This window comes from Balaenoptera physalus (genome assembly GCF_965194825.1).
Source record: "Balaenoptera physalus genome assembly, chromosome: 13".
In the NCBI taxonomy this organism is placed as follows: Eukaryota; Metazoa; Chordata; class Mammalia; order Artiodactyla; family Balaenopteridae; genus Balaenoptera; species Balaenoptera physalus.
In genome coordinates, this window is record NC_138892.1 from 10,502,121 (window position 1) to 10,526,123 (window position 24,003).

At 59.1% G+C, this 24,003-nt stretch overlaps 1 protein-coding gene and 1 long non-coding RNA gene across 6 annotated transcripts in view; one reads left to right on the plus strand and one right to left on the minus strand.

Moving 5' to 3' along the window:
• The window catches only part of LOC309640814, a 47,488-nt gene extending 35,601 nt beyond the window's left edge, over positions 1 to 11,887 (minus strand). For all 4 annotated transcript variants that reach the window (XR_014252399.1, XR_014252400.1, XR_014252401.1 and 1 more), the window contains exon 1: positions 11,645 to 11,887. This is a non-coding gene — a long non-coding RNA (uncharacterized lncRNA). The remainder of the gene's footprint in view (positions 1 to 11,644) is intronic.
• SOX10 (SRY-box transcription factor 10) lies at positions 8,654 to 23,615 on the plus strand. 2 transcript variants are annotated; one of them, XM_082420051.1, is made up of 6 exons: positions 8,654 to 8,845; positions 10,698 to 10,901; positions 13,344 to 13,573; positions 14,072 to 14,583; positions 19,196 to 19,464; positions 21,868 to 23,615. In XM_082420051.1, exons 4-6 carry the CDS (start codon positions 14,150 to 14,152, stop codon positions 22,569 to 22,571), a joined length of 1,407 nt encoding a protein of 468 aa, XP_082276177.1. In that variant the 5' UTR covers positions 8,654 to 8,845; positions 10,698 to 10,901; positions 13,344 to 13,573; positions 14,072 to 14,149; the 3' UTR covers positions 22,572 to 23,615. The 2 variants fall into 2 exon arrangements, with proteins under 2 accessions (XP_082276177.1, XP_082276178.1); XM_082420052.1 differs by lacking the exon at positions 8,654 to 8,845 and having other exon boundaries at positions 10,454 to 10,901.
• The last annotated feature ends 388 nt before the right edge of the window (positions 23,616 to 24,003 follow it).

A 24,003-nucleotide genomic window follows, 5' to 3' on the forward strand; every position in this document is an offset into this window, starting at 1 on the left:
CAGTGGATGCTGCCCAGACCTCCAATAATAATGATAATTGCGATACAAATCACAACAGCACTCAGCAGCCTACCACTGTGTCAGGCACTGCACACCTGTTACCTTCTCTTACCTCACAACAAAGCTGCCAGGTGAGTGTTACATGACCTCATTTACAGATGAGACCCCCCCCCCCGCCCCCGAGGGCTCAAGAAACTAACGAGCTCCACTCCTGTCACACAGGCAGAAAGCAGGAGCCCTGCTCCGATCGCCCCAAAGCCCCCAACCTCTGCCCAGTGACCTGGGACGCCCTCAGTGGGGCGGAGTCAGGGCACTGGGCTGAGAGACAAATGACCCGGGGGCAGGCAGTGTCTTCCTGGGCCTCAGCCTGCAGGTCTGCAAAAACAGGAGTTGGACCTGGAGCTTCTCCAAGCCCCTTCCTTAGGCCGTGACATTCAAGATGTCTCCGAGGCCTGCAGGACCTCACCCAGGGGCTACAGCCAAGGCTGACACAGAGAGGGGAGGCTGAGGCCTTGTGGTGGCTGAAGTGTCCCAGTGCCTACCACAAGCGCACAGCTGAAGGCGCCTGCTGTCACCAGACAGGAATGTGTCTGAGCTGGACCTGGAGCCAGGACACTGGACCCTGGGACAGAGGGTACAAGTCGGGAGCCCAGGCTGGCAGTCCACAGCCTGGGGCCTGTTTCCAGAGGGAACACCAGGGACCCTTAGGCAAACACGGACTCAGACTGGGGACGCCCAGGAGAGCAAACCCGATGGTCCGCCCTGACAGGCCCATAGCCCAGGCTGAGTTCCAGGCCTCAGGGAAGACAGTCACATGGGGATGGAGGGTGCAGCCATTCTGGGAAAGAGGGAAGACAGAAGGAGGAGACCCTTGGTGAGGGAATGACGGGAGGGGGTCTCCATCCCGAGTGGGGCAGGGGCACAGCTGTGACGAAAAGCCAGACTCCCATTTTAGGGCCATGGACCCACCCGCCAGGGCGGGCTCCTGTTCCCAGCCGGACCCTGATGCCCTTCCTCTGACATCTCTGCCTCAGGCCCCTCCCCCCACCCCCACCCCAACTCTTTTACTCTCTCTCTCTCTCTCTCTCTCTCTCTCTCTCTCTCTCTCGCATTCCTCTGGGAGCCGATCAGGGCTTGAATGACACCCCAGATGACTCTTTGCTATTAATTCCCACACAGAGAATGGGCCCCTTGTTCTCCTCTCCCGGAGGAATAGCCGTGGCCAAAGCCATCCCAAGAGTTCCTGACTTAACCCTTCTCCTGGCCGCTCCTCTGCATGTCCCCACACCCGGGGCCGTGGGGCCATGGGGCCAGCAGGGGACGAGGTGCAGAGAGGGCATCCAGGAGAAACAGGGGCTCCTCCAGCCCACAGCACCTAGAATGAAGTCTCCATGATGGGAGAGTAGGACCACCCCTACCTTCCGGGGGGAGCCTGACCCCAGCTCCGCGCCTGAGGCTCTCGCCAGACCCTGGTGGCCAGAAGGCCTCTCCCCCGAAGTGTGGGAGGCCCAGGATCTACAGCCTTCCCCCCGGGCCAGCCTGATGTCTCTCCCGCTGAGAGGCTCCTTCAAGGGGCAGCTGGGAGGCTTGGACCCTTGGCCCCGCCCTGGCCCCGAGGGGGTTAACAGGACCAGAGGCCCGACACCACCTGTCCGGGCAGGTCACTGAGGAGAGACAAGAGGTGCCCGTGGCCTCTTTTGATCCTCTGAGCCTGGAGGACAGGGAGGAACTGGCCTGTTGAGTCAAAACCCACTGTCTCTTCACTCCCTGTCCTCACCCCCACCCCCACCAGTTTAGACAATGAGACTAGGAAGAGCTTCACGGGCCATTGAGGCCAGCCCCTCACTGCTCAGATGGGGAAACTGAGGCCCAGAAGGGAGAGATCATGGCCCCCGTCCCTCCACAAGTCTGTAGCACAGCCCTGTCCCCAGGTCCCTGGCTTCTGGACCAAGACACTGTCTCCTTCCCCATCTCCCCTCCATTTCCACGTTCCACTCTCCCCCTGCTGCTGTCCAAGTCCTGCAGGCCTGCTGCGCGACCTTGAGCAAATCATCTTGGCTCTCTGGGCGCTGGAAAACTCATGCACAAAGGGAACCCAAAGACCTGCTCTGCCACCAATATCTGCAACCTTTGCCTCTTGCCCCAGAATAAGGTACAGATCCTTGGGTCTGACTCAATGAGGAGCGTCCCAGGGAGGCTTGAACTCATCCTCCGGCCTCATCTCCTGCCTGTCCCCAACCCAGACTCAGAGCCGTGGGAGCACGGGGCAGGGGGTAGGGGTGGGGCGGAGGGAAGGCCTCAGAGGCAGCGGTAGTGATGCTGGAAATAGAAAGAGGGAGACGGGGTGCTGGCACAGGCCCAAGGGAGCAACAGGGGGACCAGGGCATGGCAGTGGACTGGGCAAGGTGGCCTGGGGTGAAGCAAGCTGGAGAGGTGGGCTGGAGCCAGGCGGGGAGGACCCTGAAGGTCGGGACAGGAAGCCCAGCACCCTTGGCGCCGAGAGCTGCTCTGCAGCGTTCGTTCGCACAAATCTCGGTCTCTCTAAGTCACCTCTCCCCACCTCTCCCATTTTCCCAGGGCCCTCCACTCCCTGGCAGCCTCCCCAGACTTCCCGGTAGACAGCGATAGGGCAGGTGAGGGATGGTAGGGGCGTGAGACAGAGATATAGAGAGAAACAGAGAGGTAGAGACAGACAGATGAGATTCTGAGAGCAGACCCAGAGGCTGGAGAGACAGCGTGAGGACAGAGACAACTCCAGCCATGGGCAGAGAGGGCTGGAAAGGGAAGGACACCAAGACAGAACCACCAACTGCAGGGTCAAAATGACGGAGCTTCCCAGAGGAGGCGGGCTGCGGACATAAAGAAGAAAAGTGGAAGTGATGGAGAGAGAGAAGGAAGTCAAGGCAGAGAGAAAAACAAGGCCGTGGACAAGAGACGGTGACAGAAGAGGAAAAGGGAGAAGGCGAAGGTCAGGAGGAAGAAGAGGGGCGGACGAAGTGGGGGCAGCCCTGGCTGCTGCTCAGGCCCCTCCCAGGAGCCTCTGCATTTCCAGCAGGTCCACACAGCCCCCATGGGCCCCTGCAGCCTGCACACCTACAGCGCTCCAGTGCCACGCAGGAGGACTCGGCCCTTGGCTTTGGAGGGCCCGAGCCGAGCCTCTCAGGACACAGCAGGCAGGAGGGCACCACGGAAGTCCAGAGGGGCGGCCTGCCCAAGAGGCTGGAGACTTGAGGCTGAGGATGGGGGCCTTAGAGACCATCTCTTCCAGTAGTTCCCCCACCAGCTGCAGCATAATCACAGTGGAACTTTCAAAAAGAAATCCCACCCAAATCTGCGACTTGGAATAAGACCTAGGAATCAGTATTTACAACAAGCTCTCCAGTGAGCTTGCAGCGACGCCAGGTTTGGACCACACTGACAGATGAGGAGGATGCTGGTGGCCAGAGCGGGGCTGTGCCCCACCCAAGGTCACACCACAGTTCCCTGCAGAGCCGGGCCTCACAGTGAGGCCTCCCAGGTCCCAGCCCGGGGTCACAGGGTGGTCCGCACAGTGCCAGGCACACAGGAAGGGCTTAAGTGGGCAGTGCCCTCTCCCTTTCCCTCTGTCCCTCTAGCCTCAAGGCTCTGGATCCAACTCTCCAGGGGTAGCCAGGGCAGTCGCCATCCTGAGACCCAGAAATCAAATGGGGGAGAGGAAGGCATTGGGCCAGAATGGGATTTCTATCCCCCATTTCCCTGCCCCCGTCCCCCTAGTGCCAAGGCCTGGGGCTGCCAGCTCTAGCCAGAGATGGGGGTGGAGGGTGGGGCAGGAGGGAGGGGGAGAAGACCCGGGTGCTTCCTGTCCCCCAGCCCCCCCCACACACACCCTCCGCTCTTTCCCTCAGCCTCCTTGGGCTCAGGGCTGGGTCCCCCGGGGCGGTGGTGTCTGAAGCTGACAGATCTGCCCTGTCCTTCCTGCCTGCTGGGGGAAGGGGTGGAGCTGGCTGGGGAACTGGCTCAGATGCCCCATCCCCTCCTCCCCTTCCCTACGTCCTCAGGGGCTTGGTGTCCCACTAAACCCAGCCTGGCCCTCCAGGCGCCCCGCGTTCCAGAAGGAGGAAGAGCACTGGACCGGGAATCAAGACACTTGCCTCCATCACATGAGAGACCCTGGACAAGTCTCCTGCCCTGGCCCTCAGCCCCTCTCCTCTCGTCACCTCTCCAGCCCTCCCCCCACCCATCCTCCCCATGAGGCTATGTTTGTTCACTCATTCATTCATTCACTCATTTACTGGGCACCTCTGGTGTGCCAGGCACTCAGCTGATCACCAGGGGTTCATGAAGCTGACATCCTTGTGGGAGGAGAGACAATGAATAAATAATCTCAGGAATTCCCTGGAGGTCCAGTGGTTAGGACTCTGCGCTCGCACTGCCGAGGGCCCAGGTTTGATCCCTGGCCAGGGAACTAAAATCCCGTAAGCCATGGCACAGACCAAAAAAAAAAAAAAAGAAGAAGAACTAATCTCACAATAAATATATAATCATAAGTTGCAGTGAGTGCTATAAAGGAAAAGGCCAGGGGGCTGCCAGAAAGAATAACTGACACTGGAGGATTGGGGAGGTGACTCTGCAGACCGTTAGGCTGAGCCCAAAGGAGAAGCCAACGAGGTGATGGTGGAAGCACATTCAGTGGAGGGAGAGCATTCATGGGGGCTCAGAGGCCTGAGTTTAGGGAGGTGGAGGGTGGCCACTCTGGCTGGAGTCTGGGGGTGAGAGTGGGGCCAGGTCATGCCAGACCAGGCTAAAGATTTGGGATTTTGACCCTAGGAGCCATGAGAAGGAAACATTTATTTGATCCATCTGCAATCTGAGGCTTTATTCCCCTACATGCATGTGTGTCTGCGGCATCTATGTGCATTAGAACAAATGGGTGAATGGCTGACCATGGAGAGTGAACTGAGGGTCCTGTCCGCAAAGGTTTAACAGGGTGCTGTGACGCAGGCCAGCGGACAGGCTCTCTGGGGAGAGGAGATGTGGGGCAGGGCTGTCAGTGGGTTCTCTCCTTGGTCAATGAGATTCAACTAGCACTCACTGAGCACCTGCTATATGCTCACATGCCCAGACCTTAGCAGCTGCCTCAGGGAGACAAAATCAGATACTAGCATTTTCCTATAGAACCCTGAAACCCCTGACAGTAAGTCTGAAAGCGCCCCCAGATATCTCAGAGGCCAACTCCTGCATTGTACAGATGAAGGAATGAGAGACCCCAGAGAGGGTGGCTGACCTGCCCAACGTCACACAGCACGAGTGGAGACCTTGGCAGAGCCGGGAGCAGCTCTTCTCCGTGCACCTGCCGACGCTGAGGCACGGAGACTTCCGCTCAGGGTTCTAGCCCCAAACAGGAGATCTTCAAACTCTGACTTCTCAACCTGCCACCTGGATACAAAATCCCCATGCCTGGCAGCCTCAAGGATATATTACACATTCTGTTTGAATCAAAGCACCCCCAGGGCTGTGCCAAGTCCTGTGCTCTTATTGCAGTAAGTACAACTCTCGCCCCTAGAAAAGGAAGAGATTTTCCTGGGTGCATTATATCCACGGCATTATTTTACCTGACACGACCTGGAAAATGCTGGGCATCAGCCAGCAGTTGAGATGGGTAGAGAAGGCAATGACCAAAAGGCCTGCCTTTTGTCCCAGGCACTGTGCTAAGCACCTGCCTTTCCTTGTTTCTTTCACCTTTGCATTCCCATGAGGCAGGTAGCGTTATCCTCATTTTACAGATGAGCAAATTGAGGCACAGGAATATTACAGGACTGGCGCGAGCCCACTGCTGGTTAGCGGGGCAAGGACTGGATTTGAACCCTGGTCTCTCTGGCTCTGGGTCTCAGGCTTATCGTCACTCAGCTCCTTTTTTCATTATAAAGTGAAAAAATTATATTTTTATATATATAATATATATATTATATTATAAAGTGACATCGACGAAGGATAAAGTAATCTCATTGTGGGGAGGCTGTCCTTCAAGCTCACACAAACACTAAAATCCCACTGGGTCACCCATTTCCACTTTCAGGGAACAGAGGTAACCTTGCGAGAGCAGGGATGCACTCACAGCACCAACCTCAAATGGGCGTCCTTGGCTCCATTTACACCCAGCCCAGTCCCCTGCCATTCGGCATCCACAGCCTGGCCCTGGGCAATGCCCTGGATGACAGAGAGAAAGAACAGGGAATCCAGAATGGGAAGACTCGGGTTTTTCCAGTCACCCCCTAAACTGGGAAACGTGGATAAGCCCCTCCCCGCAAGCTGCCCCGCTGTTGCTCAGAGCAGCAGCCCCCTCCAGGGACAACACCAAGGGTCCCATCTGATAAAGGCCACCCTCAGCCCTCCTCCCCCATCCTTTCTTTCCTCCACCATCACCACTCTCTTCATCCTCACTCAAGTCTGCCTAATAGGTGTGTGGGAAAGTCCGAATGAATGAACCAACTCCCAGCTCGTCCACAAGCTCCCTGAACACAAGCTGAGCGCTCGCCTCTCTTTATTACCTCACAGACAGCAGAGGGTGGGTCTTCAGGAAACCTGGGGCAAAAAGTCCTGGCAGAGAGGTCAAGTTCCAAGACCAAACAGTCATGTGATCTCAGCCAATCACTTCCCTTTCTGCTTTTGTTTAGTGGGATGATGAACCTGCCGATGGGAGAACATCTAATAAGAGCACTTGGATGGGACAAGAAGCAGTGACTTCTATCAAACCCAAGGTCAACCGACAGCCACCCTTTGAGGCAGATCCCCGAGATGCTAATAACAATAGCTGCCATTTACTGAGCCCCATAATGTGCCAGGCACTGTCCTAAGTGTTTACACACGTTATCTGGTTTAATCCTCACCCTGACTTGGAAGGAAACTGAGATTCAGAGACATTAAGGCATTTGCCAAGGACACACAGCTAGTGAGTGGGGCTGCCAGGATTCAAACCCTGAGCTGCCTGACTCAAGAGCACCACACCTCGCTGCCTGTGTATGTCCATCGACCTGCAAGTCATTCGTTCATTTGCATCACGGTGCACCTTCTGTGCACCAGGCACCGTGGAGGAAGGTGAGAAAGACTCCGCTCACAGACCCACACGCCCGCAGGCACAATGTCCTGCTGGAAAGGTGACGGAGTCAGGACACAGGGGAGGCTCCATGCCTCGGCCAACAGGCAAGGCGTCCTGTGGGCAGGGCTTGGCCTGCGGGGTTCGGGCCACACAGGGTGGTGGGGAGAGTAGACGTGGCTGCAGTTTCAGTCAAGGGCGGGGGTAAAGGGGGCATGGGGGTGGTGGAGCTCTGTGCTGGCACTGAGGGGAGTGAGGAATTGAGGACCACACCCTAAGGGACACCCAGGCTCCTCACGGGAGCACCGCACCTTCTTCTTGACTCTTAGGAGAAAGGAAGGAGGAGAGAAAAGGACCAGAGTCAGGAAAGGTGTTGTTAGGAGAAGAAGGATGAGGAGGAAGAGGAGTTGGGGTAAGTATTTTAAACAAAGGTCCATTTCTTGGGACTTCTCTGGTGGTGCAGTGGTTAAGGATCCGCCTGCCAGTGCAGGGGACACGGGTTCGAGCCCTGGTCCAGGAAGATCCCATGTGCCACGGAGCAACTAAGCCCGTGCGCCACAACAAGAGAAGCCATCACGATGAGAAGCCTGCGCACCGCAACGAAGAGTAGCCCCTGCTCGCTGCAACTAGAGAAAACCCCCACGCAGCAACAAAGACCCGACACAGCCAAAAATAAATAAATTAAACAAAGAAAGATCCATTTCTTAACTGCAGCAGTTAGAACTTTTAACACCCTCAAAAGCCCTGCATCTTTAAAAAGAAAAAGTGGAAAGCAGTATTTCCCAAACTTACTAGACCACAAAACTGCCTCTTCAAGAGATGCTGATCAATGTCTAAGGAACACCAAGGGCCCTGAGGCAGCACCTTGGAAACACTGGGTCAGGCACTGGCCTCTTGTTTTGAAATAAAATTCAAGGGCTATTGAATCTGGAAATGCCCTCTGAGATAACCTAGCCTGCCTCTCATTTTATAGATTGGGAAACTGAGGCCTAGAGAGGGAAGAAGGCGACAGAGGCAACACAGGACCCCCACAGCCCAGCTGGGACTTGACCTCCCTCACCCCCGTTTGGCCATGGAGGACCTCGGCCGTGCCAGGGTTCCAGGTTTCCATGCAGGTCTCTCTCATCAAACTCTGAGCTCCTCAAAGCAAGGTCTGGCCTCCACCACCTCCCTACCCCAGCTCCTGGCCCAGTGCCCTGCACAGAGGGTACATTCACAAAAGTTCACTGCAGCGTGAGAGGTTTGGGGAGACACCAGGAAGGGCTTTCCGGCAGCTGGGTTCAGATGACAGGAACGAGCAGTCTCCGCTCAGGGCTTCTAAGAAGAGGGCAGAGGCCAACTGCCCTGAGGCAGCGCTGGGCACTGGCCCCGGCTTCCTTGTTCCCGGAGTGGGTGCGGTTGGGAGGGGAAGGAAGACACAGGCCCCAGGAGCTGCCTTCCTGGCGCAGGTCCTCAACCCTCAGCTTGGACCAGAAACAGGGACGGGCGAGAGCGTTTGTCGGGACAGGCCTGGAATGCTGTCCTCCCCCCTCCTCCTCCCCCCACCACCAGCACTCAGGCTCTCCACCTCCAGGAAGCCACTCCTGCCCACCCCAGCCTTCCTGATCTTTCTCCCCTCGGAACTCTGATGGCAACTCCACTCAGGGAAGACTCCCTGAGGTTGTGCTGGGGCCTCGAGAGGCCAAGACCAAGAGGAAGGCATGGCCCTGCCCTTGCGGGAGCTCCCGGGAGGAAGCGGAGACCGGCCTGGATGCCGGGCTGTGCAGTGAGGAGGTGAGGCAACTACGAAGCCATCATCCTCTCCTCCACGGGAAAGTAATACAGGAAAAGAATTCCAACCAGGGCATGTCCGGGAGTGCATCCCCGAAGAGAGGGCCTCTGAGCTGGGCTGCAAGTAGTGACGAGGGGGAGGGGAAACGCAGAGCAAGTGCAAAGGCCTGGGGGGCGGCGGGGAGGCCGTGCCTGGGGTCCAGAGGCAGTAGAGCAGCGTGATCGGAGGCTGGGCTGCGAGGGAAACTGCGGGCACCAGGCCGCGCCCTCCCGTCATTAGCTGGGTGAGCTCGGGCTCATCGCTGAACGTCTCTGTGCCTCAGTTTCCTTCCTAGAAGGAGAATAATGACAGCACCTACTCAGAGAGTTGTTGAGACTCCAGGGACAGAGGGGCCCGGATCTGGGCCGGCCCACAGTGGGGCTGTGGAAGTGTGGGCCTTCACTGTTGAGGGGCACAGCAGGAGAGGCCTACCCATGAGGAGGATACCACACACCGCCCTGGTCTGATGCTGGGATTCAACAGGCAGATTACAACACCTGTGCACTTGAACTGAAGTCAGCATTCCCCACCTCTCAGTCCCTAAACTACTTTTTCTAACTACCATTTATTGAGCACTTACTCCACACCAAATGTGTATGTGTGTGTGTTCTTTTTTTTTTTTTTTTTTTTTAATTTCGCCTCGCTGCATGGCTTGTGGGATCTTAGTTCCCAGAACAGGGATCAAAGCCAGGCCCCAGCAGTGAAAGCGCCAAGTCCTAACCACTGGACCACCAGGGAATTCCCTGTGTATTCTTATTTAATTCTCCCATCCACTTGGGAGACGGTGATATATAAAATCATCAACATTTTATACATGCAAAAACCAAGTCCTGAGAGGTTAACTGCATAATCCACCCAAGGTCATATGGATACTAGTGGCAGGATTTCCTGACTCCAAGACCAGTGCTCTTTCCACTGCACCCGAACCCAGAAGAACACACCTGTCCAGAGGCGGGGGAGCTCCCACCACCCCCCGACCATACACCCACCCAGGCTAAGCTTTTGTCTCAGTCAGTATTGTACCCTTGACCCTGACCTGTGCCCCTCAGCCCTCCCCCTTTCCAATGCACAGCCCCTCCCCTGCCACACCCCACAATTCCCTGCACACCCCAGGGTCACTGCAGTTCTGGCCTCCAGCTCTGGGGTCCAGAGCCCAGCACCCTCCCCTCTCCATGGAGATTTTGGGTCCTGCAGAGGGTCACCGCCGCCTCGGGGTTCCAGAGACCCCAGTGAGGGAAAGCAAGGCCTCCCAGAGAGCTTCAAAAAGAAAACATGTCTGGACCCCATGCCCAGAAATTCAGAATTAGCCAGTCTGCAGGGGATCCAGGCTTCAGTGTTTCTTTAAGGCTCCACAGTGACCCTAACGTGGAGCGAGATTTAGAAGCGGTACTCAAGGCGATTGCTGGGAGCTGGTCAGAAACGGGGAGCTGGGCCCAGGCCTGAGGAACGAGTGAGAGGACAGCCTGGCCCACGCAGGTCTCACCCCCACTGTGCCTAGAGGTGGTAAAGTGCCTTCCCTGCTCGGCCCTGGCTCGGCTGAACAGGAGATTTCCCCATCTCACCTTGGGGTGTTCTGAGAGACAGGCCAGGCGAGATGATCATCACCCCAGGGGACAGATGAGCGACTGGGACCCAGGACGGGGAGCCAAGGGTGGGCCTTCCACAAAGCAGGACCAGTGCCCCAAGAAGAGGACTCGGGGAGCTAAGGGGTTAAGGGTCACGGCAAACCCGAAGCAGCTCCGCCAGGCAGGGGCATCAGCGGGCTTTGGGCTTTACGTTTGATTGACAGAATTTCATTTGCTCTCCTCCTCTCAGGGGCCCATCTGAGGAGTAACTCTGGGACCAGCTTCACAGAGCCCAGGTTGGATTGCAGAAAAACCCTGATACTCCTGAAAGGCCTCTGCCCAGGGGAGGAAGCCTGAACCTCACCATTCTACTCTCATGCTGGGCCCTCCCTGCTGGGGAGAGAAAACAGGCCAGAGAGTCTACCAGGCACCACACCTCACCCGGAATGGGCAGGTGGGATTCGGGGTGTGGCAAGGGGGTCACCAGCATCCTTGGGGAAGGGTCAGGAATGAGGGGAAAAAAGACCCCTCCCAGCCCGAGCAGGGGAGGGAGCAGAAGCGGGCGCTGGCCAGCAGGTTGTTCTGTCAAGGGCAGAGGCGCCGGTGTCCTCATCCAGGAGCCCTGCCCCTCTCCAAACTCCCTGCTCTCCAGGGATGAATGTGGATCCTTCACCCTCCCCTGCTGGAGAAAGCTGGGCCCCAGGGGCCTGCAACAGATGGAGGGGATCAGAGTTGCCCGCGTGGTGGGCAGTGTGTTCACAGCACGGGGTACCCCACCCACGCACAGCCTTGGGTATCTCACGGCACTGTACCCCTGCCCCCCTGCAGGCCCACCTGCCTCATCCAGCACCTCTCAGCAGAGAGCCCACACAGCACTGTGGAAACAGGAAGAGAGGGACAGAGAGAGACAGACAGAGGGAAGGGAAGAGAGAGGCCCCTTCTGTCCAGTGTGGCTTTTCTGCAGACCCAGAGCACCCACTGCCACCCCCACCCCCATCCTGGCACAGCTGGGCCAAGGAGGGTAGGGGAGGAGGCGGGGAGTCGAAAGGGGAGCTGTGGGACCCCACACCTGGCTTCCTACCCTCCACAGCCGCCTCTCCCTGCCCCAGGGGGTCTCAGGCCAAGTCACAGACGCCACAGGCACCACACCTCCTCGAGAGGAGGAACCCAGGGGTGGAAGGATGAGCGGGGACCCACCGGGATCGAGAGATGCCAGGCAGGCGGGCAGCGGGCGGGCAGCAGCGGGTGTCGGAGACTGCTGAGGGTAGCCAGACACGACCGGCTGGAGGCTCGTCCCTCTGTCCCTCTGTCCATCCAGGGCGGCTCCTCTCTGGGCGGTTCTGAGGCCAGGCGGGCGCTGTTAAAAAGCTTTTTATGTGTGTGTGTGTTAATCACATGATTGCCGTTCACCTGTATTTCGAACAAAGACAGCTCACTGTTTCAAGGCCCCGAACAAGAGTCTGGGCACAGGGAAGAGAAGGGAGGCGGGGGGAGGGGGACGGGGGGGAGGAGGGTTGGCAGCGCCGGGGGTGGCGTCGAGGAAAACTGGGGGGAGATTGTCCAAGGCCGGCGAGCGACAGAAAGAGAAAACCCTTATCAAACTCCTAATTCACTGGGCTCCGAGGGCCCAGACACACTGGCCCGATTGTCTGGCTGGTTGTGTGTGTGCGAGTGTGTGTGTGTGTGTGTGTGTGTGTGTGTTCCAGTGTCCGCTCCTCCCACCCCCAACATGCCTTCGCCTCGTGTGACTACCTCATTGTGTCCCACTACCCACCCCCTCCACCCCCTTGGCCTTTCCCAAGCATGAGGCCTTGCCTAGACCCCCTTCCCAGCCCCACTCCAGACAGGACTCCCTTGGGGTGGGCCTGGGGCCTCGCCCAGCTGCTGAGGAGCTCAGAACCATCCATGGTCGCCAGTGCGGCCCAGGCTCCATCTGTCCTCCACACACACCCTCACCTCTGCCTCAGCACCCACCTTTTGAGAAGAGAGAGGGGCTGCGATCTTTGGAGGAGAGGCCTGGGAAAGCCTTAGGTGATGAGCAGGACAGAAAAATGGAGAGGTCACCCTGCTGGGGAGGGGACTGACGGGAGAAGTGAGGAGAGAGGCAGGGCAACTCCCCACTCTTTCTCAGGGTGGGGAGGGGGAGACATGATAACCAGGATTGGGACTCACCCTACCAGGGTGGAGGGAGTTGGGTGCCAGGAAGTGGGGTCCCAGAAGCCTTCCAGACCTACTGGAAGAGGACCCCAGCCCAGCTGACGGCCAGCCTCCTGCACATGTTAGTCCTGTCTCTCTACCTTGAGCCAGCCCAGCCCTTGCGGTGCTGGGTGTCCAGTGAGAGGGGACCAGGGGTCAAGCTGGGGCATCTGCACTGGGCAGGGGGTGTGCAGCTTCTCCCCGCCCCACCAGGTATGGACCTGCAACCTTCCTCTCTTGCTGTTTAAGGTGAGAAAGAGAGGGCAGCCCGGGTGCGGGCAGGAGGTGGGGTGAGACAGGCTGGCACTCAACGAGAGGTCTTAAGTGAAGCGACACAGGCCAGAGGCCCCACATGTGACAGAGGCTTCACCTGCCTTCTCCTCATTCCTCCCCAATCCTCTGCCAACTGCCCATCCGTCCACCTGAGGCAGAGGTGGGGGGGTCCCAGTTGAGCCCAATTTTCCTTCAAGCTACAGGTTGTGACCCTGCCCACCTGCATCCATTGGCTTTCCTGGCCTGACCACCCCACTCCTACACCTCCCAGGATGGGCCTGGGGCAGCAGTGCAGGGAGCGGGAGTTGGGGGGGGCCTGGCGGAGGAGCCCTGAGTGTTGGGGATGAAGGAAAGCGCTGGAGGCTCCACCTTCTGCCCTTCCCTCCCTCCCCTCCCCCTCCCCCTCTCCCCCTCCTTCCTTCCCCAGCCCTCGGCAGCAGCTCAGCGCTCAGTCAGTCTCAGGCTGTCCGGCCAGGGTGGTTGGTGGTGAGGATTCAGGCTCCGTCCTGACAAGGCCGTGGCCTGAAGCTCAGGGCCCCCAGCCCCTCCCTCCCAGCCCACCAGCGTCCCCCACCCAGCCCCGAGCTGGACCGCACACCTTGGGACACGGTTTTCCACTTCCTAAGGACGAGCCCCAGACTGGAGGAGAGGTCCGAGGTGAGTGAGTGCGCAGCCCGCTCCTCCCTTCCGGGGCCCAGGCCTGGGACCCTGCGGTGGGGCGTGGGGTGGCGAGAGGCTGACACCCGCATCTGCCCCCCACGCAGCTCCTCTAGGCACCGTCGGGGGCAGGCGCAAGGGAAGAAGGAAAGGTGAGAGAAAAGGTGGGAAATTCCAGGAGCCAGGATTAGAGCAGAATAAAGAGTCCGTTTTTCTTCCTTTCCATCAACAAACCTCCACCCAAGAGGAGGTTTTAAAAAAAAAAAACCCAAACCCACCCACACCAAGAGACGGTTGGGACCAGGTGACGGGAAGACACGGAGGCGGGAGCTAGGAGGCCGAGCCAGGGTCTGGCATGTGCGCGGGGCCCAGGGTCTGCGGTGGGTTTAGGGGGAGCCGGGCAGACGCCACCTCGGGGCTGTGCCTGCGTCGCGTCCCGCGCCGCGCCGCCGTCGGGGCTGCGCGCACGGCTCCCATCGCACCCGCCTTCCCGTCCAGGTGGGCGTTGGACTCTTCGCGAGGACCTCGGCGGCGGGCCCCGGGGAGGCGGCCGAGGCGGCGGCGGCCGGGGGCGACATGGCGGAGGAGCAGGACCTGTCCGAGGTGGAGCTGAGCCCCGTGGGCTCCGAGGAGCCGCGCTGCCTGTCCCCGGGGAGCGCGCCCTCTCTGGGGCCCGACGGCGGCGGTGGAGGCGGCGGATCGGGCCTGCGAGCCAGCCCGGGGCCCGGCGAGCTGGGCAAGGTCAAGAAGGAGCAGCAGGACGGCGAGGCGGACGATGACAAGTTCCCCGTGTGCATCCGCGAGGCAGTCAGCCAGGTGCTCAGCGGCTACGACTGGACGCTGGTGCCCATGCCCGTGCGCGTCAACGGCGCCAGCAAGAGCAAACCGCACGTCAAGCGGCCCATGAACGCCTTCATGGTGTGGGCGCAGGCAGCGCGCAGGAAGCTGGCGGACCAGTACCCGCACCTGCATAACGCCGAGCTCAGCAAGACGCTGGGCAAGCTCTGGAGGTGAGCGCCCCCGACCCGCCTCCGGGGAGCTCCCGCGGGCCCTCTACCTGCGGGTGGATTCGGGCTAGACGGGCACTGCCTGAGCCTTTCTCCTGGGGCAGCCACCGCCTTGATGGTGGGACTGGAAGGCCAGCTGGGTGCATCGGACCCGCCCTTCCCCCAGTACCCCTTTGTGGTTGCGCTTGCTCGGATCTCCAGCGGCCTAGGCCCGGCTCCCCAGCTGGGGCAGTGGGCTGGAAGGCGCCCCCTCGCGGTTGGAATTCTGTCGGTGGCAGGCGCTCGGGCCTGGGTTTCTTGGGGCGAGAGTGAAGGCGGAAGGGAGGGAAGGCTGGTGGAGGACTCCACACCACAGGGCTCCACTAACCCCTTTCCTACAGGCAAGCCACTCAAGGGTGCCACTGCCACCGGTCAGGGGGATTCGAGGGAAACGCTTGGGAAAGAACTGAAGGCCAGGCTGGAGAGGCAGGGAAACTGAGGCAGCCAGGTGGAGGGCTGGGGGAGTGAGATGGGGGGCGGGGGGGGGGCAGACAAGGAATTCAGATCCAGCTCTTTGAAAGGGTGAGGGATGGAGAACTGCTGAGGACAAATCGGCCACTGCAGGATCTTGTCCTACCCCAGCTGCCTTCTCTGTGCCCTTCTGACCACCCCTCCTTCAGGCCAGGGGCTTCTTCTTCCCCCAGGGACAGGGACACATGCAAAGAAGCCTCCCCCTCCCACCCGGCCCCAGAGCTGCCAGGCCCGTCTCTTCCCCTCCCTCCCTCTCCCAGTCCAGGCGCCATCTTCTTTTCCAGGGCCCCACCCAGCAGTGAGTAACCTCCTACCCCTCCAGCCCTAGACCTGAGAGCCCTGGCCAGGAGGAAACGTTGGTGCCTTGCCTACCCAGGGTCCCTCAGAGTCCCAGGTTCTCTGGAAGCAGCCCAAACCTCTGGGGAAAACATCCCTCGAGGAGGAAGTCGGCCTCACCTCAGGTCTGGGGCTTAGGCTGGCCCCTTGGGAATATGATGTTGACCAGGGCAACCCCACGCCCCAAGAAGTCCTGGGCAGCTCAGAATGAGAGCAAGGGCTCCAGAAGATGCACGTCTGCAGAGGTTACCTGATTCCCCACTGGACTGCCCAAGAGATAGGCCCAGAGAGGCAAAGGGACCACCAAGGCCACGTAACAGCTTGTGGCAGAGCCAGGGCCAGAACCGAGGTCTCCTGACTCTCCGTCCAGTGGTCTTCCCACACACCATCCTTGGTGACAGAAGTGGGTCACGCCTCCACTCTAAGACATGGTCAGGAGGTTGTGAGGGTGAGGGCAGAGGAGAGCAGGAGTGAGGAGCATCTGAGTTGCAGAAAGTTTGGGTTTTGTCAGAGGAGCCTGCCACCCTCCTGCTGCTGCCCTCCCCTTGCCGGCCCCAGCACAGTGGAGACTGGCCTAGAAGGCCAAAGGCTTAAGGTGGTGGAAGGAGCAGGAGGGCCCCCAAGAGACCCAGAGGAATTCCCATCCAGCCCCCTGGCCCCGTCCTTGGCCATGTGTTTGCTAAAGGCCTGGTGCTCCTGCCCCTCCCGCTCTCAGCGCTCTGCTCACCCCAGGAGGTGCTGGGCTCAGTGGCCAACCTGCTGCGTGGACTCAGAGGGTCTAACCCTGCCCAAGAGCAGAAGTCAAAGCTAGCTCCTCTGCCCAAGGTCCACCCACACTGTGGCAGGGCTCAGCCAGGCCAGTACCCTTGGTGCCATGGGACAGAGAAGAGCAAGTGAGAGACAGACAACCAGGAGGGAGACAGGCAGACAAAATAGGCCCTGGGGACCACGAGCAGACCACAGTGTGGGCCCAGTGAGGGCATCAAAGCGAGGATGGACACCCTGCTTCTCCCCCATGCCATTGCCAAGGATTTAAAATTGGACCGTCCATTGTCCCTGTCTGTCCCTGTTCCCTTAGCCCAGAACTCCAGGCATGGGCTCCCTCAGAAGGATTTGTTCCTGGCCGCCACCCAAGCTGTGCACACAGGGGCCCAGGGTGCCCCCCAGGGGCCAACCTGGGGTGGGGCAATCAGGAAAGCAGGCACTGCTTACTCAGGACCCAACCCCAGACAATGGCAAGGATCAAAGGCTACGCCAACAGGGGGCGGGCTACCTAGATCCTGGGTGGGGGCCCCAGGAAACATCTGTATATGCGCTGGGCTGGCCAGTCTCTCCAGGGGCTCCTCCTGAAATCCTCCCCCCGACCCAGGCTCATGACTCCCAGGCTGTCAGGAAGGGGTATGGTTATCTGGGCAGAACTGGAAATCAGGGGCCCTATACCTGAGAAGAGAAAGACATGCATACAGACTGTGTGGGGTGCTGGAAGGGGGTTGGGGTCAGACACACCAGCGTCCAGGTCCTGGCTTCTAAGTGGCTGGGGGAGCGCCGACAGTCACGCTAACCTTCGGTGCCCGCCTGGGAAAGGACTGTTAGCTGTTGTTCACGTGGTGCTGGGGGTATATAGGTTGACCTGCCCGGAGAGAATAATTACAGCAGGCTGGAGCCTCTCCCGACCCCCAGGTCCCTTCCCTGACAGGAGCAGGTGAAGTGGCAGCCAGTGCCCCACCGTGGAAGCCCCCCAGATGGGGATTCCAGTTTGGGTGGGGAACCAGCCTACCCACTCCCCATCCCTATTCCAGACCTTGGAGACCCAGAGATGAAGTGAAGTGCAGATGAGTACGAGGTTTGTAGTTAGAGCTGTGGTGACTGAGGGCTGGCGCTGGAGTCAAGATTAAGTTTGGGATTGGGTTTATGTGGTGGGACAGGGCGGGTTTGGGGTCAGGAGAGAGCCTGAACAGAGCCGAGATTGAAGGTCTGGGTGCGGCTGGGTGGTTTGGGGGTGAGGTTAGCATTGAGCTAAAGCTGGCCATCCCCCCACCCCGCCCCCGGGTTAGATTTCTGTCGAGGTTAGGGTACTGCTGGGAACCAGCATGGGAGGTGCCAATGGGATACAGTGTTGAAATCTTCCCTCTCTTCTGGCCTGTGCCCCGGCTCCGTGCCCCTTGCCATTTTCTTGCTGATTCACATCCGGTTGCCAGCTGGACAGAGGGCACAGGGAAGGTTTGGGGTGGGAGAGGGGGTGCAGTGTCCCCAGCCATCCTGGGAGCCTCTGTGCCGGGGCCACAGCTGGCTGAGGCGCCCTCACGTGCAGCTTCTTCTCCCCTCACCACACACACACCGTTGGGCCTGCCCCACCTACTCCCCTGGGCTGGCTGGGGTTGGAGGGTGGGCACAGCTGGGGTGAAAAAGGCTGCATCCCACTCCTGAGGCCTTGGTCTGGGGTCTCCATCCCATCACTCAGCTAGAGGGACCCTTGGTGAAAGTTGCACTAGGGCTGGGCCGGGTGGCCTAGGGGGAGGGCAGCCAGGGGAGGCTAAGCTGCAGAGGAATGCCGCTGCCCGCTAGGAGGTGCCTGGTATGACCACCCCCTCCCATCCTGGGCAGGGAGGGCTCAGCCTTCTGCTGACTGGGTGAAGAGGGCGCCCACTGCGGGGGGGGCGGGGGCGGGCAGCTGGAGAGAGAGGCCCTTTGGGCCAAAGGACAGAGCTGCTCCCACAGAGTCCCTTATGTCTCGGAGTCTGAGTCTGTGTTCTTTCCCCTGAGCCCCTCTTTGAGGTACCCCATCCTGCCCTCCTCACCCTGGCGCAGCCAAGCCCTGCACTCCCCTGGCCCCAGCCCTGGCCTGAGGCTGGAGTACCCCTGCCTGAAGTGGGCAGGGGTACTGTCTTCAGGGGCTGCCTTCCATTGGCTGGGCTTGGACTGGGGAGAAGGTCTGTCTGCCCCTGTCCAGGGTCTCAGAAGAGAGTCTAGCTTCCTTTACCCTCCGTCACCCCCCTGGACAAGGAGATCTGATCTCCCCCAGGAGGCAGTGGCCCCTACATAGTAAGGGACACTCACATCCTGCCCTCTAGGCCCCACCACACTGGGATTCACAAAAATCCGGATTCTAGAGTTGAGGGGTTCCACGCCAGGTCCTCCTGTCCACCCACCCCACAAGCAGCATTAGAATCGCACCTGTTTCTCGAGGTGCCAGTCCCCCATCCCCAGGTCTGGTGCACAGCGCTTCACAGCCATTATCTTGGCCAATCCCACACCTGGTGAAGTAGGTATTATCATCCCCGTTTTATAGGTGAAGAAACTAAGGTTCAGAGAAGTGACTTGCCCACGGTCACACAGCTAGTAAGTAGCAGACACTGGGCTCTTCCCCTCACCATGCTGCTTCTGTTTGCACACCTCCAGTCCCAGGGAGCTCACCCCCTAACGAGGCAGCCAGCTCCACTTGCAGACAGCTTTGACGATGAGGAAGATTTTCCCTTCCTTGAGCTGAAGGAAGCTCTATGCCTCCCGTAAGCTCTATTCTAACTCCATCCTCAGGGGCTGCCAGGAGCAGCAGGCGGATTCCTCTCGCAGACTCCAGCCCCCGAGAGATTTGGGGCAGAGATCACTGCCCTCTGAGGCTGTGGTGCCTTGGGCTCACATGCTCCAGTCCATAAATCAAACGGCACAGCCCCCTGCCCGCTGGGCTCCCCGTCCCGGGGCCTCATTTCCTCCAGGGCAGACACTCATGATGTCTCCCCCTCTGCTGCCTCCCCCAACCACCCCACCCCAGGCTGCTGAACGAGAGTGACAAGCGCCCCTTCATTGAGGAGGCCGAGCGCCTCCGCATGCAGCACAAGAAGGATCACCCAGATTACAAGTACCAGCCGCGGAGGCGGAAGAACGGGAAGGCGGCCCAGGGAGAGTCAGAGTGCCCAGGCGGGGAGGCCGAGCAGGGCAGTGCTGCTGCCATCCAGGCCCACTACAAGAGCGCCCACCTGGACCACCGGCACCCGGGCGAGGGCTCCCCGATGTCAGATGGAAACCCTGAGCACCCCTCGGGTGAGCACGGAGCTGGGAGCTTGGGCTGGGGGAGGCTGGGCGGCGGGGAGAGGCAAAGGCTGCATGGCTTGAGACCCGAGGCTCTGGGAAGGGCTGGCCGGGCTAGGTGGTTGCCCAGCTGGGGTGCAGGGGTCCAGAGGGGGCTCAGTGGGGACTCAGGTGTCAGGGGAGGCGGCTGGGCAAGAGGGCTCTGACCAGGACTGATAGAAGGGGCACTGCTTTGGGGTAAAGAGACCAGTTAAGGAGGCCATGGAGGCCAGTGGGGGAGTTACACCAAAGAAAAGTAGGGCAGGACAATTCTGAGAAATGGGAGAGCAGATGAAGGGGAGGTCACTGCCTCTTTCCTACCTCCCAGTCTGATGGGGGAGACACAGCATGTGACATTGAGCACGTGCCATGGATGAGCCAGACACAGGGTATCCTGTTTCCTTCTCATTAATGATAATAACAGCTAACATTAATTGAGTACCTACTGTGTGCCAGGCACACATTCAATCACTCTAAACTGTGATGAGGCAGTCACACTGCCTGGGGTCAGACCTCAGCTGGGGCAAATTACTCTCATTTTACAGAGAGAAAACTCTACAGAAAACTGAGAGTAACTTGCCATACAGCTGAGGTCTAAGCCCAGGTGGTTCGGCTCCAGGGCCTCTGCTGGCACCACAGCTGCCTCACTTGTGTTCATAGCATACAGAACACCGTGCTTGGGGTCAGGCACGTTGGCAAGTCTCAGTGAGCAGAGCTCTGCTCAGAAGACACGCTCCGAGTACTCCTTTGTGCCAGACCTGGAAGCAGACACCAGGCATACAAACGAGAAGCCGTGGTCCCTGGCCTCAGGAGCCCACTCTAGAGGGATGAAAACAACTGAATTAAGTACAGGATGAAACAAGTGCACACAAAGCCCATGAGGGGGCATGACCTCTAGGGAGGAGTCTTCGACCTGTCCACCCAGTCGGTCTCCAAAAATACCCAGCTACCCACCAGACTCTGGTCAAGGAAAGCTTCCAGAAGGAGGCCATGTCTGAGCTGCTTGGTATCATCTTTGTTTTACTGATAAGGAAACTGATGAGAAGATAGGGGGTCTGCCCAGGGTCACACAGTAAGTGACAGAGCCAGGATTCAAACTCAAAGTCTAGACACTCTGGCCAGCCCAGGACTCAGCATTGCCTCTGGTCTGATGGAGGCACAGGCCTGCCCTCAAGGAGCGCCTGGTTTCTGAGACCATGAATATGTTCTCTCTCCGATGGGATCCTCAATCCAGCCATTCCGCCCTCACACTCCTTCAGAGCTTCAGGGACACAGACCCACCAGAAGACCTTGGACCTTGTACAGAACAACCAGCTCACTATATTACTGTGGGCCTGGGCTTTCTCTTCCCCTTCAACAGCTCAGCTACTCCTCCTCAGTGAGACCTTCCCCACGTCCCCAGGGCAGGGTGAGCAGCTTCCTGCGCTGGTCCCCTGAGCCCTTCATACATCCCCTCATCACAGCACTTCGGATGCTTCCCCCTAGCCATGTGTGGGTCCCTGGATCTCCCCCAAGACTAGAAGCTTGTGCAGACAAGGACCCATTTGATTTACGTTTGTATCCCCTACGCCTGGCACAGTGCCTGGCACTTAGCAGTGCCCCCTAAGTGTTTGCTGAATGAATATATGAATGAGCAAATGGACAGACAAAGGAACGGGGTAGAGCAGGTCACTTATCTCATTGCTCTCCTGAACAGGCAGGGAGAAAGCTGGAGGAACAATGGGACAGCGCAGTGTGTGATGGGAGTTGAGAGCATGGTCGGGGGCACTGGGTCAGAGGGAAGGTTTCCTTGAATAAGGGGCACTTGAGGTGGCCTTGGGAGGACGGAGGGGGTTGGAGGTGACACATCGCTGTTCAGGGCCCAGGGCTGGAGGAGGCCCAGGCAAGCCAGCAAAAGTGATGAGGGCGGGAGAGGTCAGCAGAGGAAGCGGCCAGCAGAGGCTGAGTGTGCTTAACAGAGAACAGGCGAGCCCAGACCTACAGGCCAGACCCCATCGGGCTCAACAGTTAAGGAACAATGGGAGCAGGGAGGGAAGCCAACTTCAGCTGGTGTGAGGAAGAACTTTCCAATGGGAAGGGCTTCTCAAAATGAAGCAGGCCTCTCCAGGAGGTGGGTGACATGTGGGAGTCCTATTTTGGTAGGAGACAGGACTCATTCCTAAGATTGGGGAATTTCATAAATAACTGGAGATCAACCCAAGATCATTACATAATTACATGCCACCTCGGGCTGCCCAGACATGTAAAACTTACAAGGTCATGCAGTGATCAGTCCCTCAGCCTCTGGAGGCATCTTGTCTGAAAGTGAACCATCAGAATCCTGCAGCCTCTGACCTCGGTTCCTGCTTTCTCTCTCTCTGTCTCCCTACCCCGCAGGCCAGAGCCATGGCCCGCCAACCCCTCCGACCACCCCAAAGACAGAGCTGCAGTCGGGCAAGGCAGACCCCAAGCGGGATGGGCGCTCCATGGGGGAGGGCGGGAAGCCTCACATCGACTTCGGCAACGTGGACATCGGTGAGATCAGCCACGAGGTAATGTCCAACATGGAGACCTTTGATGTGGCTGAGTTGGACCAGTACCTGCCGCCCAACGGGCACCCGGGCCATGTGGGCAGCTACTCGGCAGCTGGCTACGGGCTGGGCAGCGCCCTGGCTGTGGCCAGTGGACACTCTGCCTGGATCTCCAAGCCTCCAGGTGTGGCTCTGCCCACGGTCTCGCCACCTGGTGTGGATGCCAAAGCCCAGGTGAAGACGGAGACCGCGGGGCCCCAGGGGCCCCCGCACTACACTGACCAGCCGTCCACCTCACAGATCGCCTACACCTCCCTCAGTCTGCCCCACTATGGCTCCGCCTTCCCCTCCATCTCCCGCCCCCAGTTTGACTACTCTGACCATCAGCCCTCAGGACCCTATTATGGCCATTCAGGCCAGACCTCTGGCCTCTACTCGGCCTTCTCCTACATGGGGCCCTCACAGCGGCCCCTCTACACGGCCATCTCTGACCCCAGCCCCTCAGGGCCCCAGTCCCACAGCCCCACACACTGGGAGCAGCCAGTATATACGACACTGTCCCGGCCTTAAAGAAGGCCCTGTTACCACCACCCTCGCCCTGCCCCTTCCCCCAGCCCTCGCGCCCTGTTCCTCGCCCATCTCAGGCCCGGTGGCGGCTGTGGAGGCAGCTGCAGAGGCTGACAGCTGAGGGAAGGCCTTCTGTCTGGCCCACTGCCTTTGATGACCCCACCCCGTCCTATCCAGACTCCAGCCCAGGCACAGCCCTGGGCTACTCGGCTGGGCAGAGGAGAAGGAGGTTGCTTGTTGCCCCAGACTGAAAAACGAGGGGCTGCACCTTCCCCCCAGGAATGACCCTCGATCCCAGGATCTGAGCAGGCCCCGCTCACCCTCCTCTGGGAGGAGGGGAAGCATCCAGGGTCAGATGGGAATTGGAGGCCTTGCCACTCCTGTGCCCATGTTTCCTCTTCCGTGGGCAATAAGGGGACTGTCATAACCCGTGCCACCCGTGCCATGTGCCTAAGAGCAAGGCCAACCAGAGACCTGTGTCAGTGCCTGCAGCAGGCTCCGTCTGCCCCCGGGGGCAGAGGACAGTTCTGAATAGCCTCGAGGGAGAGGGGGTGGGGTGGGAGCTCAGAGGGAGGTCTCCTCAACCCTTCAGTGCCCCCCCCTCCTGAACACAGGAAGGAATTGGCACACAGGCCCCCAGATCCAATTTCATGCCAGTAACCTCAGTCTTTGTCTAATGGAGAAAGAGGGCCCAGGTCCTACTCCACTACAAGCTCCCAGACCTTGAGGCACATCCCAGGAGATGAGGAGGCAGGGACCCCAGGAAAGGATTCGGAGACAATTCACAGAGCCTTCCTCCCGGCTCCCCGCCAACTCCCTCTCCCCTCACCAGGCTCTGTGGCCCCTGCTCTGTCAGCCCCAACTCCTTGGGCTTCCCAGAGTTATAGGCTGCTCAGGCCCAAACCCTCGGCTCCAGGGGGAGACCCAGGGCCCAGCACCCGGGTTGCTGGCAGCAGGCTGAAGACACTAAACTCCTGACATGTACATTCTGCCCTGGCCTTTTGCCCTTTGCCTCCCAATGGTATTTGAATAAAGTATGTAGCTCTGTTCTGCCCCTATTTTCCTGTTCTGCAGCCCCCCAATCCACATGTAACTCATTACTGCCCCCCCTCTTATTTATCTCAGTAGCTCCCTCTCCCCCTTCCCCTCTGCTAGGTACTCTAGCCCCTATTAACTCTGCATTAAGCATTCTACATAATAAAATTAAAGGTTCCGGTTACCTGCTTGGTGGGCCTGACCTGGCCTGTCTCTTGGTCTCTTATCCCTGTACCTGTGCTTTTTCAAACACTTTCTGAAAGTGGCTAGGGGTAGAATGCAAAGAACAGACAATCCAAAGGTCTCCTCTCTCCCAGTGCAGCAGGTTAGGACAACTGGCATCGCAGTGGGGTCAGTGTGTGCTCCGAACTGAGGCCTCAGATGGGAGCTCTGCCCCCAG

Excerpts from the sequence above, each read along its gene's own strand:
- SOX10 (XM_082420051.1), top strand. The coding sequence starts at position 14,150 with ATGGCGGAGGAGCAGGACCTGTCCGAGGTGGAGCTGAGCCCCGTGGGC. Across the intron at positions 14,584-19,195 it reads ACGCTGGGCAAGCTCTGGAG|GCTGCTGAACGAGAGTGACA; the intron begins GTGAGCGCCCCC and ends ACCCCACCCCAG. Across the intron at positions 19,465-21,867 it reads AAACCCTGAGCACCCCTCGG|GCCAGAGCCATGGCCCGCCA; the intron begins GTGAGCACGGAG and ends CCTACCCCGCAG.